Genomic DNA, 16,902 nt, shown 5'->3' with positions numbered 1-16,902 from the left:
CACAGGACAGAGCGGAGTTTAGGGCTGTTGTACATAGGGTGGCTATGAGTTGTAGGCGACTCGACGGCACATAACAACAACAACAACAACAGATCCACCAAATTGCTTGACTCTATGATTTCCCCTGACCATCCTCACCCCTCTTTTCTAACCCCTTACCACCTTGGATCCTCATACACATTTTAGTAGTTATCTTTTTACTTCTACAATAATGGTTTTATGCAGTAGCTGTCCTTACGAGACTGAGTTAGTTCATTCAGCAAAATGCTCTCCAGTCTCTCCCAAGTTACGTAGTAATTTTCAAAATTGTTGCTCCTCAGTGCTGCATTGTTTGAATGCACCACAATTTCTCAATCCATTTGATTGTGGCTGGGCATTTGGGTTGTTTCCATGGTCTTGTGATGGTGAATAATGCTGCTGTGAATACTGGTTTATAAGTATTTGGGTCTCTGTTCTTCCAGAGTGGTTGTACTCTTTTACAATCCCACCAAGAGTGTATGAGAGTTCCTACCTCTCTGTTTCCTCTTCAACATTTATTACTTGCTGTCCTGTTAAACTTTGCCACAGCTACTGGGGTGAGATGGTATCTCATGGTTTTGATTCGCATCTCTCTTACTGCCAGTGATTTTGAGCACTTCTTCATGTGTCTGTTTGGTTATCCAGATGTCTTCTGCTGTGAAAAGTTTTCCCAAGTCTTTTGCCAATTTTGTAATTGGGTTACCAGTCTTTTTCTTCTAGAGGCCCTGCAGGATTCTGTAAATTTTTTTTATAAGACCCTTGTCTGAGATGGTATTGCCAAATGTTTTTTCCCAGTCTGTAGGTTTTCTTTTCACCCTGCTGGAAAAAAGGTTTTGATGCACACACTGATAACCTTTAGAAGGTCTTATTGATCAATTTTATCCTCTCCTGGCTGTGCACTTCTGGCTCTATTTGTCAGCCTTTTTATACCATGGGCTAGGCCTTCTAAGCTTGGTCCCACTTTGTCTTCTGATGATCTTTATGACTTGGGGCTTTACTCCTAGATCTGATTCACCTTGAGTTAAAGACTCACTGGATGGTCAACTATCAGCCAGTTCCAACTTGACAATATATATATATGAAAGCTTTCCTGTATTATAGCCATATTTCAGATAAAAACAAAACACAGAAATACTTAACAATTAATAAAAGTAAGTAAGTCAGAAGAGATGCTTTATTTCCAACAACAGTTTCCAACAGAAATAGCCAGGGGCCAAACCATGACTGTATCTGGGAATTATAAATTCACCTCCCAGTTACTACTAATAATTGTTAGCCCACAGGATATTTTATTTTATCTTCGTTAAAGGATTCTGTACTAATAAATGAGTAAGACCACATTATAGCTTGCTAAATACCAACCAGGTAGGAAAAATACTACTTCTTCCCTCCAAGCTGAGCATAAAGGGGGAAAAGGCTCAGGAACAGCATAAATAATTCCATGAAAGCAAAATAGGCTTGACATCATAAACAGAGCTCAGCATAATTCTGCACAACTTTTTTTCCAAACAAAAACAGAGAATTCTGACATAACTATGAAATGAAAAACAATAAAAAGGTAGAAATCAAAAAGTCACTTACTATGTATCATCTTCAAGTGATAAAACTGTTCACTTAATAAACCCTCTTTTATGAAAGCATGTTTTCTGTAAATATCAAGGAAAAGGTGAAAAAAAGAGAAAATTGTTATTTCTTTTTAGTCACTAAAGAACTCTATTACGCATCAAGTTTTATTAACTATCTCAAAAGTCTGATAAGTGATTTAAGGAACAATCTCAACGGCTCCTACAAGATATTAAAATGTCAGGCTACAAATTTAAGGTATCTTAGTCTTTAAATAATAATCTTATGGGCTGGCTAGCTACCAAGTCATGGATAAGAACAGATACTAGTAACCATGCCAATGACTTAAAAGGGAAGTTCACTATCAAGGAAAAAAAATACAAACCAAAATCCTTTCCCTAGAAAAGGTAAAGTGTATGAAAGAAGTTGTGTAAACATTATGGGATTTTAAAAGGGAAAGGCAAAATGGAAGGAATTTTGCATGTTAGAGAGAACAGGCACATGCAATAAACAGAAAATTAAAATTAGCAAAAAAATGATAAAAAGATGAGAAAAAGAGTGCTATAAATATTTAACCACTGATAGAGAATTTTTCACACTGGCAGAAAGCATTAAGGATCTGATTTGCTGGGCAAAACCAATTTTTTATTTTGCATCAGCTTTCTCCATAAGTTCTGAGTGAAAAAAAGTTAAGCATGCAGATCAACTCAGCTATGCTAGTTTCAAATATAAATGAGTCCAACAGGTCACAAAGTAATGACTAAGTCACTCTCAGTAAGATCCAGGAAAACAGGTAATTCTAACAAAACACAAAAATGCATATCCTGTCTCAGGAGCAACAATTCTGAAAAATAATACTTAACTTGGGAAAGACTGAAGAGCAATATGTTAAGTGAACTCAGTCTCATAAGGACAAATATTGCATAAAAATAATAATTGTAAAAACAGAAGTGTAACTAGTAAAACATGTATGAAAACACAAGGTGGGGAAGAGATGAGAGGTGAGGGGTGAGAATAGATAGTGGTGAAACCACAGGGTTGCAGTTTCGTGGGTGGAGGGAGTGGAAAAAAATGGGAAGGATCTGGGGGGATCTTAAAAGTGGGTAATGATGGAGCAAGGCCCAATGGTGATCTGTTTTATAAAACACAATACATGGGAATAATTGTGTGAAACACAGTATGAATGAAGAATAGTGTGAAACACAATGTCTATGAACTTTGTAAGCAAACTAATATAAATAAAAAAAGGGGGACAAAATACATATCCTTGATAGCAAGTCATAGAAGCTGTACAAAGACTGAAGCCTGTAAAAGATTCTACTTTATACATGGGGAAAAATCTAAAACCCAAAAAACTTCTCCCTTAAAACCTTACTGTTGTTAAGTTAGAATTGATTCACAGGTGACTCTTTCAGTGGAGTTACTGGAAGCTGTAAATCCCAAGGAGATATCACAAAGAGTGGCCAGTAGTTTTGAACCATCAGAGGAAATAGTGCTTGACTCAAGAGTAAGCAGTGCAACTCTCTATGGACTAGACCATCACAGTACTCCTAGTGGTGAGATTTCCATTATCTGCTATGCAAAGAAATGGGAACCTCACCATTCATAGTTTTATACCAAATTTTATTAAAATAAACTCGATAATCAATTTGTATAGGATAGGGTCATGGAAATAGATGGTCTAAAAATTCCCCCAAAACAAGTAAGATTTTTACATTTAAAAATTAAGTTTATTTGAGAAGATATCTGCAGCTTTCTTCAGATTGTCAAAGGCCCTTAATCTCCAACAGTTAAAACTCTAAGGAGCGACCATGTTATAAATTAAAGGAAAAACAAGTAATTTTGGGGACTTTTGTCAACTGTTTTAGTAATTAAATGTACTCTCTTAAGAAAATATGCTAATGAGTCACACCATTAATTATGACCTTGATGGTTTACTTAAAAACTTCTGCAGAGCTCTAAAAAGATTTTGTGTCAATATAGATGTAAATGTTTAGAACAAGCTAGTAACTAAACTTTCCGGCACAGTACAGGAAGATCTTTCATGAGACAGATTGACACAGTAATCATAAACAATAGGTTTAAGCACCATAGTTATTATGAGGAAGAGGCAAGATTAGGTACTATTATTTTATGAACTGCCGAGACAAAACAAACTCAAGAGCCCCTACAACAGGCACTTCAACTTAAGGACAACTCCTACTTGCCCTTTAGTCAGTGATTTGGTATGATGTGAATGGGTTTTGTCATGGCTATGAAGTTAAATAAGAACAGATTTTAATTTTTACACTGTAGAGAATGATCACAGTAATGTTATGTGCCATGGGGTTGCTTGCAACTCATAGTGACCCTATGTACAATAGCTGTGAAACCTGCTCTTTTCTATGTCAACTTTACTGTCTCTTACACAGCTACCCTCATTACTCCAGTCACTGAATCCAGCCATCTCATCAATGGTTTTTCTCTCTTTCTCTGTCCCTCCACCTTTCCAAGCATGCCATCCCTTTCCAAGGACTGGTGCTTCCTTGCCACATGCTCAAAATACGTCAGACAAAGCCTCAGAATCATTGCCTCCAAGGAGCAGCCTGGTTTCACCCTCTCTAGGATGAATCTGTTTGTTCTCTTGCGAGTCCATGATATATTCAACACTCTTCTTCAGTACCACAGCTCAAAGGCATCAATTTTCTATTATCCCTAGTCACTGTCCAGCTCTCTGATGCATAACAAGCAACTGTGAAGACTACGGCCTGGATTAGGTGCACTTTAGTCTCACAGTAATAGGCATAGAAAAAAATTAAGGGTCAAAGTCCAGGAGCCTGATAAGTGAAACTATATCACGGGCAGGACCTTGGAGAGCCATACATTTTCAAAGCAGAGTAGTTTGCTATCATCTTTCAGTTGGCGGCTGTCATCTTCCAGTGGGGTATAATGTTTAAGTTCAAAATACATTTCATGTTTATGTAAATTTTTTCTCACTGCAAAACAACTACACTAACTAGCAACAAATTCTTCATCACAATCACCTTCACTTCCTGTAGATGGAGCTTCTAAAAGTTGCAAAGCAAAGGAAAAAAAAAACAAACAACACAACCAAAGTTGCAAAGCAGGCTTTTCTTACACTAATGTAAAACTCAGTAAGAAGAGTATGCACCTTTCAACGGACTTACAAATTCTTAAAGACATAGGATCAAATTTCCTTCATAACCCAAAGACTACCTATAACATTATTCAGTATAAGACTCTTTAATTCCCCAGGAATCAATGGAATACCAACTGTCGTGTTCCAATGAAAAGATAAAGCCCTAGATATGTTCACTAGCCTAAGCCAAGAATCTGGAAAAACTAGCTGGAAGACCTAGCCAACTGACTGGAAGAAATCCATAACTGCTTCCACTTATAAAAAAGGTAATCTAATCAACATACAACAATGAATAAAATAAAAACTATTGTTAATTAAAAGGTATCCAACAGGATGTAGAAATTAACATACATTAATTAACATCATTAATATCACATACAAGTAAATTCTCGCTGAAGATTATAAAAATGACTGAAACAGCAAATCAACGGAGAAATGCCAGGAATTTTGGATGGATCCAGAAGAGGTCCTGGAATGAAGTATATCACTGCTGATCTTAGAAAGAACTTGGCTAAAAGCAGCAAATACCAAAAAGGTTTTACTTTGTTGTAGTCTAAACAGACCAAGAGAGCAATGCATGATTTAAAATCAGGGAAAGTGTCCATCAGGCAATGTTGTATCCTTTCTCCTTACCTATTCAGTCTGCATGCTGAGCAAATCATTTGAGAAGGTAAGCTATATGAAGAATAAGGTGGCATCAATAATATTAGATGACTCATCAACATTCTGTATTGCTAAAACTAAAGATTACTTTAAGCACTTGGTGCAGAAGATCTAAGACTACAGTCTTCAATGTGATTACTTTTCACTATCAAGAAAAGAAAAATCCTCACCAATGACCCAAAAGACATCATGAATGATGAAGATTGAAGCTGCCAACTATTTAATTTTCCTTGCATCCATATTAGCATCCATGGTAAGAGCAATCAAGAAATCAGAAGATAAGCGGCATTTGGAAAAAAATCTACTCTCAAGGACCTCTCCAAACTGCTAAACAAAATGGTATCCTTTTTAAAAAATTGTCTACTAGTTTATTTACAAAATTTGAATACACTGTTTTCAAGAACAAATTCTTTCAATTTCCCTCATCCCTCTACCCAACAAATTGTACAACCTCATGATTATTCCCCCTCTCCCTCTGCTTCCAACCTCTCCTACCCTTCTTGGATCCTTATTCTACAATAATGGTTTTATACAGTTATTTGTCCTTGTGCGACTGCATTAGTTCACTCAGTATAATGCATTCCAGTCCCTCCCAAGTTAGGCAATAATTTATAAAATCACTGCTCCTGCGTACTGTAAATGGTATCCATTTAAAGACTAAGGTGTACCTACCTGAGCCCATGCATGGATTTCAAGTGCTTCCTATGCATCTAAAAGTTGGACAATGAACAAGGATTAAAGAAAAATGGATTCCAACAATGAATTTTTATGTTGGAGAAGAGTACTGAATATCCCATGGACTGATAAAACAAAAAAGTTTGTGTTGGAGAAAAGTGCAACCATGATTCTCCATCAAGGCAAGGATGGTAAAAATTTGTCTCAAATATTTTGAGCAAGTTGTCAGGAAGGGCCAGTACTTGGAAAAAGACATCATGCTAGGAAACGTGGTAAGTGAGCATGAAAGAGCGAGACAGAGAAAGGAAGACCCTTAACAAGTTGTACTAATAAAACAACTTTAAAAATAAGCCTGAACATTACCAGAGATTGTGAGGATGGTAAAGGATAGAGCAAGGTTCAAATATGGTTCCTTAGGGTCACTATAAGTCCAAGTCTACTTGATGGCATTTAACACCATTGAATTTGAATACTAAACATTTCAAGGGGATTATGTTAAAATATGGCAATGGTTTTAACAGCAACAAACCTAAATATGTTAAACTTTCTTTAAACATCTGTTACAAAAAGTAGAGAAGATCTGCTACAACAAAGACCTCAAATCCCAAACCTCTATTAGGTTTCTGAAGCTATAAATCTTTACAGGAGATTGCCAATCTCTCTTGTAGAGCACCAGGTGGATTCAAACTGCTGACCTTATGGTTAGACACTATACTACAGGAGCTCTTTATTACAAGGGAAGCAAAATATGAAACGTAATGGGTAGTTTCAATTCTAACTGTTCAAGAAGAATGCTGTGCTCTTTAGTTATTTTCTACTTTAAATCCACATATAACTAATGTAAACATATTCAAAGTGTAGGGTGAAGAATCATGCTTATTCATTAACTATTAACTGGTTTCTGAGAAAAAAAGTAGGTTTCAGAAATTATAATAAAAAATGTGTAATGCTGTAACATTATATGTTATAAAAGTTTCAGGTAGTAAACAAAGAAAGAAATAGAAAACAATGATTTTCTTTTTCAGCAAAGACTGCTAGTGTTAGGTACTGCTGTGTCAACTCCAACTCCCAGCAACCCTATGCCCAACAGATTGAACCTTGCTTGATCCTACGCTTCGTTCACAATCTCCAGGGTACTAAAACCACGGTGGCTGTTGTTCTTGTTAAGTGCCAACAGTCTGACTCTGACTCACAGTGACCCTATGTACAACAGCTCCGAACCCTGCTCTATCATAAGGCAACCTCATTGTCTCTCACACACCTACCTCCATTATCCTAGTCAGTGAGTCAGTCAATCCATCTTATCCAAAGTTCTAACTATCTATTCCTTCTTTAAATTATCAAGTATGCTTAAAAAAAAATCATTTAAACCCTAATTACGAAAAAAGGGGGGGAAAGGTACTTTTTATATAACTAACTTTTAATTCTATTTGTTTGGATCCCACCCTCAAATTCCATCACGGACCTTATATAGCTTTTAGAATTGTCCAGACAGGAGATCTGTTTGAAAGAGCTTTCATTTTTGTCTTTTATTTTTCTTGACTGTCTTTTTACTTGAACCTATAAGAAAAGGAAGAGCATTGAGAACTATAATGCAGTACGATAAATGTTACATTTTCAATTCTCTCTGGAAATGATAACAATGTTGAATAAAGAAGTAAAAAAACATATGCTTTATCAATTTAAGCATGCTACACCTTAAGTTTTTAAGTATGTTAGGCTCATCAAATAGTGACAGACATTTAAATAGATTAAGTATGAAAGAGAGATACAAACACAGACATTTGTATATATATTATTGTTAAGTGCTGACAAGTTGAATAAAACTCATCGACTCCGTGTGCAACACATCTGAACACTGTCCTGTCCTGCACCCCTGTACCATCATTATTTCAGACATACTCAAGCCCTTTGAGCAATCCCTGTGTCAATCCATCTGGCTGAGTGTCTTCCTCTCTTTCATTGATCTTTTTACCTTTCCCAGCATGAGAAATGAACACTATTTGGGAAAGTCAGAGAATCCAGTAAGTAGCTAACTTATAGGCTGATCTTAAAAATGGGTATAAATCTGTCAAAGGAAATAATGTTTAAGATGGGGAAAGAATGCAAGAGGTATGTGTCTGCGGAATAGTGGGGAGCTAATGTAGATATGGAAGAAAATAGCAGAATAGGAGGGTGATGAAATATAACCAGTTTGTGAAGAGTCCTGGATAAGAAATTCTAGAGGCATTTTTTTTTTTAATTTATAGAATTTTAAAGTAAATTAATGAAATGATCGATTTTGGTAATGTTGTCAGTATATAGAAAATAAATCAGTTAAGATATTATAAAAGCAAAGAAACCAGAAAAAAGGTCTTAAATGGTCTAGATCTGTGATATCTAACAGTCGTCACTAGTCACATATGGCAACTGAGCACTTGATTTAGAGTTCACTTTGAGATGTTCTTTAAGTATAAAACCAGTACCAGATATCAAAGACTGAGTACAAATAGAATGTATATGCTAAATAACTAGAAATAAAACAAACAAAAAATATTACATGTTGAAATAGATTAAATAACCTACACATTAAATTTTAAGTTTCTTTTTATTCCTGTAATGTGGCTAGAAAATATTTTAAATTACATAGTAGCTTGTAGGTATATTTTTATTGGAAAGCACTAGCCTAAATGATGGATGGCATGAAGGCCTGTAAGAGGAAATAACAGGATTGAAAAGAAACAAATTAAAGACAATGAGCAAAAGGAATCAGCAAAGATGAGAGAGTAAAGGGAGAACTTTCAGAAATTTCTGATCTGAATGACAGATTGTGGTACTACTAATAATCAGGGCTTAGAGATGGGGCAGATGAGTGTATGATTTGCTCATTTCATCTTGAGGACAATAGGTATTCTAGTTGGAGGTAAGTAGCAAGTAGATATATTTAGTTATCAGGGAAGAGATCTCAGGACTACTGACGGCTTTAGAAGTCAACTAAATATTGTTGTTGTTAGGTATCGTCAAGTTGACCATGATTCATAGCGACCCTGTGAACAGCAGACCTGAAACCTGTGTCAATGATGTCCTTTTTCAAGGGCTGGACTCTTACAACATGCCCAAAGTAGGTGAGATAGAAGTTTCATTGTCCTTCCTTCCAAGGAAAGCTGCACATTTAAGACATATTTGTTTGTTCTTTTGGATAGTCAGAACTTTTCCCTCAATGCCACAGCTCAAAGACATGAATTCTGACCCAACTTTCAGATGCAGAGGAAGTAACTGGAAAAAAACAGGGCTTACATCTGATACATCTTAAGTTTCAAGGTGACATCACTGCTCTTCAGTACTCTGGAGAGGTCCCCAACTGCAGACTTACCCATTACAATATGCATTTCAGTTTCTTGACTGCTGTTGCCAAGGGTGTTAACTGTGGATTCAAGCAAGATGACATTGTTAATCATTTTGATCTTCTCTTCATCTATCAGGATGCTACCTACTGGCCCAGTGGTAAGGATTTTTGTTTTCTTGATGTTGAAATGTAATCCATATTGAAGGCTATAGTCTTTGACCTTCTGAAATAAGCACCTCGGGTCCTGCTCGATATGGGTGAGAAAGTTGTGCATCTGCATACCACAGGCTGTTGATGAGCTTTCCTCCAATTCTGATGCAACATTCTTATTTATAAAGTCCATCCTCTCAAACGATTTGCTCTTCATAAAGATTGAATAGGTATGGAGAAAGGGTAAAGCTCTGATGTACACCTTTCTTGATTTTAAACAAAAAATGCAGTGTTTACTTTCTGTTCAGACAGCAGTCTCCTGATCTAGGTCTAGGTTTCATACAAGCATAATTAAGTGTTCTGGGATTCCAATTCTTCTCAATGTTTGTTGTAGTTTGTTATAATGTACACAGTTAAATGCCTTTTCATAGTCTATAAAATGCAAACAGACATTCTTTTGGTACTTTCTGCTTTCAACCAAGATTCATCTTACACCAGCAATGTTATCTTTGGAGCCACGATCTCTTACATTTCTAACAGTCCCCTGTCAATGTATTGTTCCAGTATTTTTTGGATGCTCTTCACGCTGACTTTATTTGCATGTGACATTAATGATACTGTTTGGTAATTTCTGCAATCTCTTGGATTGCCTTTCTGGAGAATGGGACCAGTTATTTGGCCAAATAGCTGTGTTCCAAATTTCTTGGCATAAACTGGTGAGTACATCCAAAGCTGCATCTGTCTGCTCAAACAGGTCAACTGCTCTCCTATCAATTCCTGTGGTCTTTTTTTTGTACAGTGACTCTGTGTATCCCTTCCATCTTCTTTTGATGCTTCCTGGGTCATTTACAAACTTGCCCACTATAGTACCAACTATAGTAACCAACTATAGCTATTGAACTAATCAAGATGATTTAGGGAGAGCATACTAGAGAATTAAACAGAAGAATGGAAGATTTTATGAGGAGTCCCAATGATTATAGTAGAGAGATGGCAGAGAACACTGTAAAAAATCAGGTAAGTAAAATATACAGAACCACTAAAGGATGTCCTTGAAACTAAATGAAGTTGTCAACAACATTATATACTGAAAATAAACCATGAGATTTGGCAGTTGGACAAATATTCTTAACTTTAATGAGAGCAGTGTGGGTAAAGCAAAATTATAGAAATGAAAGCTAAATGAAAACATAAAGCCACTTAGAGTTGTGTAAAGGAAGTACAGACTTTTTATTCAGGAAGTTTAGCTGTAAGTAGGAAAAAGTGCCACACTCAATTCTTTCCAAAAGACCGTAATATCAAAGCACAATATTAAGAGAACACAGATTACCCAAGAAAGTTTAAACCTGTTAAGATAAGCACTGCACCAAACTTCTAATTAAAGTAAAATATTTAAACTATGCATTTTATTCCAAGCAACAAAACAAAATTCAAGGAATAAATTTAATTGAAAATTATCTTTGTGAGCTAGTTTATGATAATGAATCTTTAGCAACATAATAATACAGTCAAGAGAAATAGAGAATGTCTTTCAGATCAACTATATTTTAATTGAATATAGTATTATATCCTTACATTCATAGATTTTCTTGAAGTTGCACTTTTAACATTTCCATATGGTAAGAAATGCATATTTTAAGTTGCCAAGTTACACAAAACATGTCTGTATATATTACTTTAATTATACTCTGGTCTATTTCTTACATTAATCAGAAGTCATGTAGTAAAGCTATAATAAAGTATATTTTTACTGAAAATAGGATAGTTATACACTGCTTCCATTTACTTTTCTACTCACATGTAAAACAATCAAGCTAATGATGATATCTGGGAAAAGTTTATTCTCATTTCCAGCTGTTCATGATGTTATTGATGATACTTCAAGAAATTACCTTCCTGCACATTTTACTAAATCATTTCTTCCTTCTTTTATTCATAAACTAAGAAATTTGTTTCTACTTCTGTTTATATGAGCACAAAAATTTAAACATATATCTTAATCATGGCTTAATTTATTATTAACACCAAGGAAAGGTATATATATTTTAAAGAAGTTATTAAAAAAAGCACCACAACAAAAAGTGGACTTAACAAAAGATCAAGGTTATCTGCTCATACCATTCTGAATTATTTTGTATTCATTTAGGGAGAACCACTGAATATAGGGATAGGATTATTGTACTGTCTAATGAAGGCAAATCTCCAGGCCTGTTTCTACCAGAGTATAGCTAGTACAATCCAAATTGCCAACTATTTGGTGCCATTCAGAGACTTTTCATGTCACCACTTAGAAATTAAAAAAGTATTTTTTAAGGTGTCCCATATACCTCGTCATCATTCTCCACCTAAGCATTTTCTTCAAGTACTACCACTGAAGAACAAAAATATCATTGTAAAGATTTTCCATAAAAATGTAATTTCTACATCTATTTTTGTTGACTTGGTCATTAAATATTTTTAAATATGAAAATGTAAGCAGTCTATAATTGAGACTATAACTTTTTTAGAGCATCAGAGATATGAAACATTTACTGTGGCAATCAAAAAGTAATTCCTTGAAATATTCTGTCTTAGGGAAGGCAAAAGAAAAAAGGTTCATAATACCGATATACTTATTAAAAGTTCTGGAAGCCTTACCTTAATACAACCTCCCAATGCACTAAATTTAAAAACTGCCCGAAAAGGTTTTCGATCAATGGGACATGATGCCAATGTCTGAAAAAAAGGAAAACATATTTCAAGTTTTTTAAAAACAGAGCAAAATGAAGCTAAGCCAAGCATACATAAGTTCATTTTAACAAGAAAAATCAGAAAAGAATAACACAACATCCCTTTTTCCACATCATAAAAGAACTGAGACACATTTAGCTTGTAACATGCCTCACAGCAAGAAATTTTACATTTGTTTCATTTTACTCAGACCTTCTAGCACCTACCATTACATGCAAGGTAACTGGAAAACAATTAAGATTTTCTATTCCATCTGTTAAGATCTGCTACCCATGATATAATGAAATAATGAAAGGAGACAACGCTAAATTCAGCAGCTTTAAGATCAAAGGTTGGCTGCTATGCTAAATTTGCAAAACCAAATCATAAAGAATAGCTTTGGCACGCTCTGGTGGCCTAGCAGCAAGAAGTTGCACTGCAATCCCTGAAGTATATGGTTTGAATCCACCAGATGCTCTATTGGAGAAGGAGGGACAATCTCCTCCTGTACCAGTCAGATCTGATTTGATGGTACAAACAAATAATAATAGTTAAAAAAAAAAAAAAAAGATAGCTTTAATGAGTCCCTTACAAATCTTTTTGTTTTATGACTTAACATCTACCATCCCAAATTAGTAATTTCTAAAAACATAATATAGATGAATTGGGGGAGGGGTTGGGCAGGGAGCAAAGTGCAACAATGAATGACTGGAAACCCTATGTCTCTGTAAACTTTCATTAAAATTAATAAAAATTTAAAAAAAAATCGAATTTAACAAGAAAAAAACCCCAAAACACAATATATAGTCATTTCAAATATATGAATAAAATTAAAGATCCCTCTCATTCCGTTTCTCAGTCATCCGTATCTATTCCCTCCACACACGCAGGTAGTTTAAGTCTTTTGGATATAATCAATACACATACATATAAATGTATAAATTTTTTCCTCAATACAACCTAGCATCTTTATTTATATGTTGGGATGAATTCTGCCCTTTTTCTCTAAATTATGCATCTCAGATGGGTCCATAATAGTAATCTAGAGCTATCTCATTCTTAACTGCATGTCATAACAGTCTGAACTGACATCTTTTTAACAGTCTATTCTGTCTTTTTAAAATAGGTAAACTGTTAATTTATTGGGTGGCATTCTTTATGTCTTAAGCAAACTGGCTCTCGCTCTCTAATTCTAAATCAATTTACTTATTTTGAGATAGTTCCTGTCACTTCAAAATTATTTTACATCAATTATAACTAAGAATTTCTCTGATAAACACTTAATGCTATATGTAAGGGTGAATCTGTATTATATATAAGGAGCTTAGAGGCATAATTGCTAAATAATTGAGTTGCTGAGAGGTTGCAATCTGCAGCCTTAAATACTTTATGGGGAAGTTCCACTCTTGAGTTCTACCAGAGCTCCCCTAGACTTTAATACCAAGTTTAAAATATCACAATATAATTAATAAAAATAACAGTAGATGATTCTTTCCTCAGTGCTATGAGAAGATATTTTCTGAAACAAACAGTATCTTAAAATTAATAAAATTAAGGATTATATCTATGCCTTTATTCTGACAGTAACTTCCCTTTAATGAAATCTCACTCACGTTCAAGTCAGAATTGTCAAGTCAGAACAATTTACAGCTGACCTTCCAGTGGATTTTCAGAGGCTGTAAATCGTATGAGAGAAGACGGTCCCTTTTTCTCCCATGGCACAACAGGTAGATTTGAACTTCTTGCCTGTGAGTTGGCAACTCAACTCTTTACCCATTAGGCCACCAGCGTGCAATAAATTACATTACTTCCTAGTGAGAAAACATTATGTTCTTTTCTTTATTATGGGCTTTGGCATATACTATATTTATACAAGAAGAACAGGTAGAATAATCAACACATGAGCTTGAGGAGGTTAACATATTTTCACAAAACTTAAAGAGTTACCTTGGAATTAGCCAAAATAGAAACGGAGTTATTTTTAATCACTTTGTTAAATGTAATTTTTTTTTCTTGTCCTAAGTATGCCTGGGTAGAAAAAGCTTTCCACATGTGAATTAGAAAATGTGACAGTATCATATCAAATCAGTTCAGACCAGCAGAAGGCAGTTCAGCTTACTTCCAGTAACATGGATTTAACATGCTTTCCTTACAGAAAGCTCAACCTTAAGAAGCTTTGCTATAAGTAGCAACAAAGCTGTCAACATCTTTTAAATAATACATTGCAAATAACAATTCTAGTTCAAAGAATACAGTATCATAACTACCTCTGTAATTATTTTAACATTAGCATTTACTTATGAAATCAGGATACCAAATTAATGTAATACTGCATTTATAGTTTAAAAGATTATTTAAAAAAGAAAACCTGCCACATAGTATTTTAAGGTTAAAAAAATTATTTCTAATTAAAAACAAATTTAAATAAGAATTCTGCAATGGATAAAAGAATGCAAATTTGAAAAAAATAATGAAAATTTGTTTTCTTTAAAATCACTATGACAAGTAAGTAATAGTAGAGGTTATGAATGTATAGCCTAGGGTCAAATATGTGACCTTGTACAACTCTGAATAAATGATACAGATAGCCTCTCTGTGCCTAAGCTAGGTCACTTATGAAATTATCTTTGAAGGTTTTATGAGGATTAATTGAATCAATACATGCAAAGCACTCAAAAGATGTGTGAACCTCAACTAGCTTAACTAAGAAGAAAAAACATATGATTCATTAAAAAGAAAGAAAAAAAGATAACCAGCAACATGATGTGAACATATGTGGGAAACATGACTTTTTAGAGATTTTTTTAATTGGAATTTGCAAACTTCATGACATATACAGACACTGAAGTATTTATTCTGATTACATGCCAATATGTAACACAGTAAGGTCCAAAGAAAGTCATTGTGTTGAAGAATTTTCTTCTAGATCAAATACTTTCAATCTTTCAAACTACTGAATTATACTATCTAATTTTCTTAAATTGCTTTTGTTGACATTAGCTAAATGGCAGTCTTTTCTTTAAATTTTCAATCTGGTATAGTTTTGTTAACCTCAGCCATTCCATTTTAATCTATTTAAAATGGAGTTCTGAGTAAGAATTTATTTTTCATTATTCTCCTTAGACATAATTGCCAAGGATGTGTCTAAGATTTCATTTACAAAAGAATTCTAGTGTTATTGTAAAAACAAAAATAAAATAAAAAGCAGTATGAAAACCACTGATATTACCACTAACTATAAACATGCAACTCTTAAATATAATTTTTAATTAAGACTATAAAGAGACTTTTGTCTCAAGCTCAGCCACCAGAAACATTTAATAAAACTAAGTTATCCTCCCTAATTAAGGAAAGCAATAATAAGAAAACAAACTTCAAATGGTAGACAAAATATTTTTTGCTATGGCTACTAAAAAGTGATACTATCCATTTCTGACCTTGGAAATAACAGTTTAACAAAGCATTTTTAAAAAGTAACAGAAGGAATTAAGTTCTTCTAACTGAAATCTATATAATGTAGTTTAATAGGACTAAAAGAAAAATTTAATGAAAAAGAATGAAAAAGATTTTTTTACAAAAGCAGGTTTTTAATAAAAGTAGATCTTCATTTTTTTAATGTCCCTAATAGAAAATTTATAGCACTAACTTAAGAGCAAAGTTTAAAAGATATTCCTACTAACAGATAACAATGTAGTAAATATGTGATGACAAAATAGCTTTCATAGAAAAGTTTTACTAATAGACTTTAAAAATAAAGTTTGAGGAAGCCTGATTTTAGCCATTCTTAAAGATCTCTCATTATTATAACTAGCAGATATTCATATGGAAAACTTAAAATATTTAAATTTTCAAAGTACAGTTAGTATTATCAGAATAATTTTTAAGTTGTAAGCCGTAAAATTTAAAGTTAACAAAGAAAACATTGTAACATTTTAGTGTTTGAATACAATCCCAAATTTCTTATTTTATATACTACAAAACCACCACCATGCCTATTTTCTTATATACAACAAATTATCCCTCAATTACTTTCATCTGTCTAATACAGCTTTGATTTCAAGAATTTAAAAATCAACGTAATAATCAAAGTAGCTCAATATTACCATTCAAGTTTGTGATTGAACTAAAAAATAGAATTTGATCACTGTTTTACAGTGTAATAATGTGTATTAAAACAGAGGATACAAACATTTTACTATGAGTACTCTGCACTAAGATTATATTAGTTAAGGAGGCAATTTTGATTAAAAAAAATCTTCCTAATGATTTTGGTAAACCATACCCTAGAGTTCTGCAGCGTTGTAAATTCCCACCTTAGACAAACCCAAATTTAAATATAAGAATAGGAAACCTTCCTTATTTGGGAACTCAGGATTCTTGAATTCTATTATTTCTTGCTTTCTGATGCTACTCTATCCTAAATCACATAAGCTGCCTACAGATAGACCCTCCTAGAGAGAGAGAGAAGCAAGTGTTAAAGATAAGTGTTTAAAGAGTAAATTTCAATATCTATGCTGAGGAATGTCTACCTGTGTTTCATTGACTATGCAAAGGCATTTGACTGTGTGGAATGTAACAAACTGTGGCTGACTCTGAGAAGAATGGGAATCCCAGAACACTTGATCGTGCTAATGCGAAACCTATACTTGGACCAAGAGGC

The 16,902-nt window shown here is 34.0% G+C and overlaps 1 protein-coding gene across 1 annotated transcript in view; it reads right to left on the bottom strand.

Moving 5' to 3' along the window:
• SCAF11 (SR-related CTD-associated factor 11) overlaps positions 1–16,902 on the bottom strand; it is a 52,116-nt gene that overhangs the window by 21,014 nt on the left and 14,200 nt on the right. Inside the window, exons 3-5 of the mRNA XM_006888176.1 lie at positions 12,171–12,248; positions 7,524–7,618; positions 1,600–1,664 (exon numbers count right to left, since the gene is read on the bottom strand). Coding sequence (XP_006888238.1) covers positions 1,600–1,664; positions 7,524–7,618; positions 12,171–12,248 — 238 coding nt within the window. The remainder of the gene's footprint in view (positions 1–1,599; positions 1,665–7,523; positions 7,619–12,170; positions 12,249–16,902) is intronic.

This window comes from Elephantulus edwardii, unplaced genomic scaffold (assembly GCF_000299155.1).
Source record: "Elephantulus edwardii isolate Elephantulus edwardi_28Jun2011 unplaced genomic scaffold, EleEdw1.0 scaffold00065, whole genome shotgun sequence".
Taxonomy (NCBI): domain Eukaryota; kingdom Metazoa; phylum Chordata; class Mammalia; order Macroscelidea; family Macroscelididae; genus Elephantulus; species Elephantulus edwardii.
Note: the sequence above shows the minus strand (reverse complement) of the source record. Positions and strands in the feature narration are given on the sequence as shown.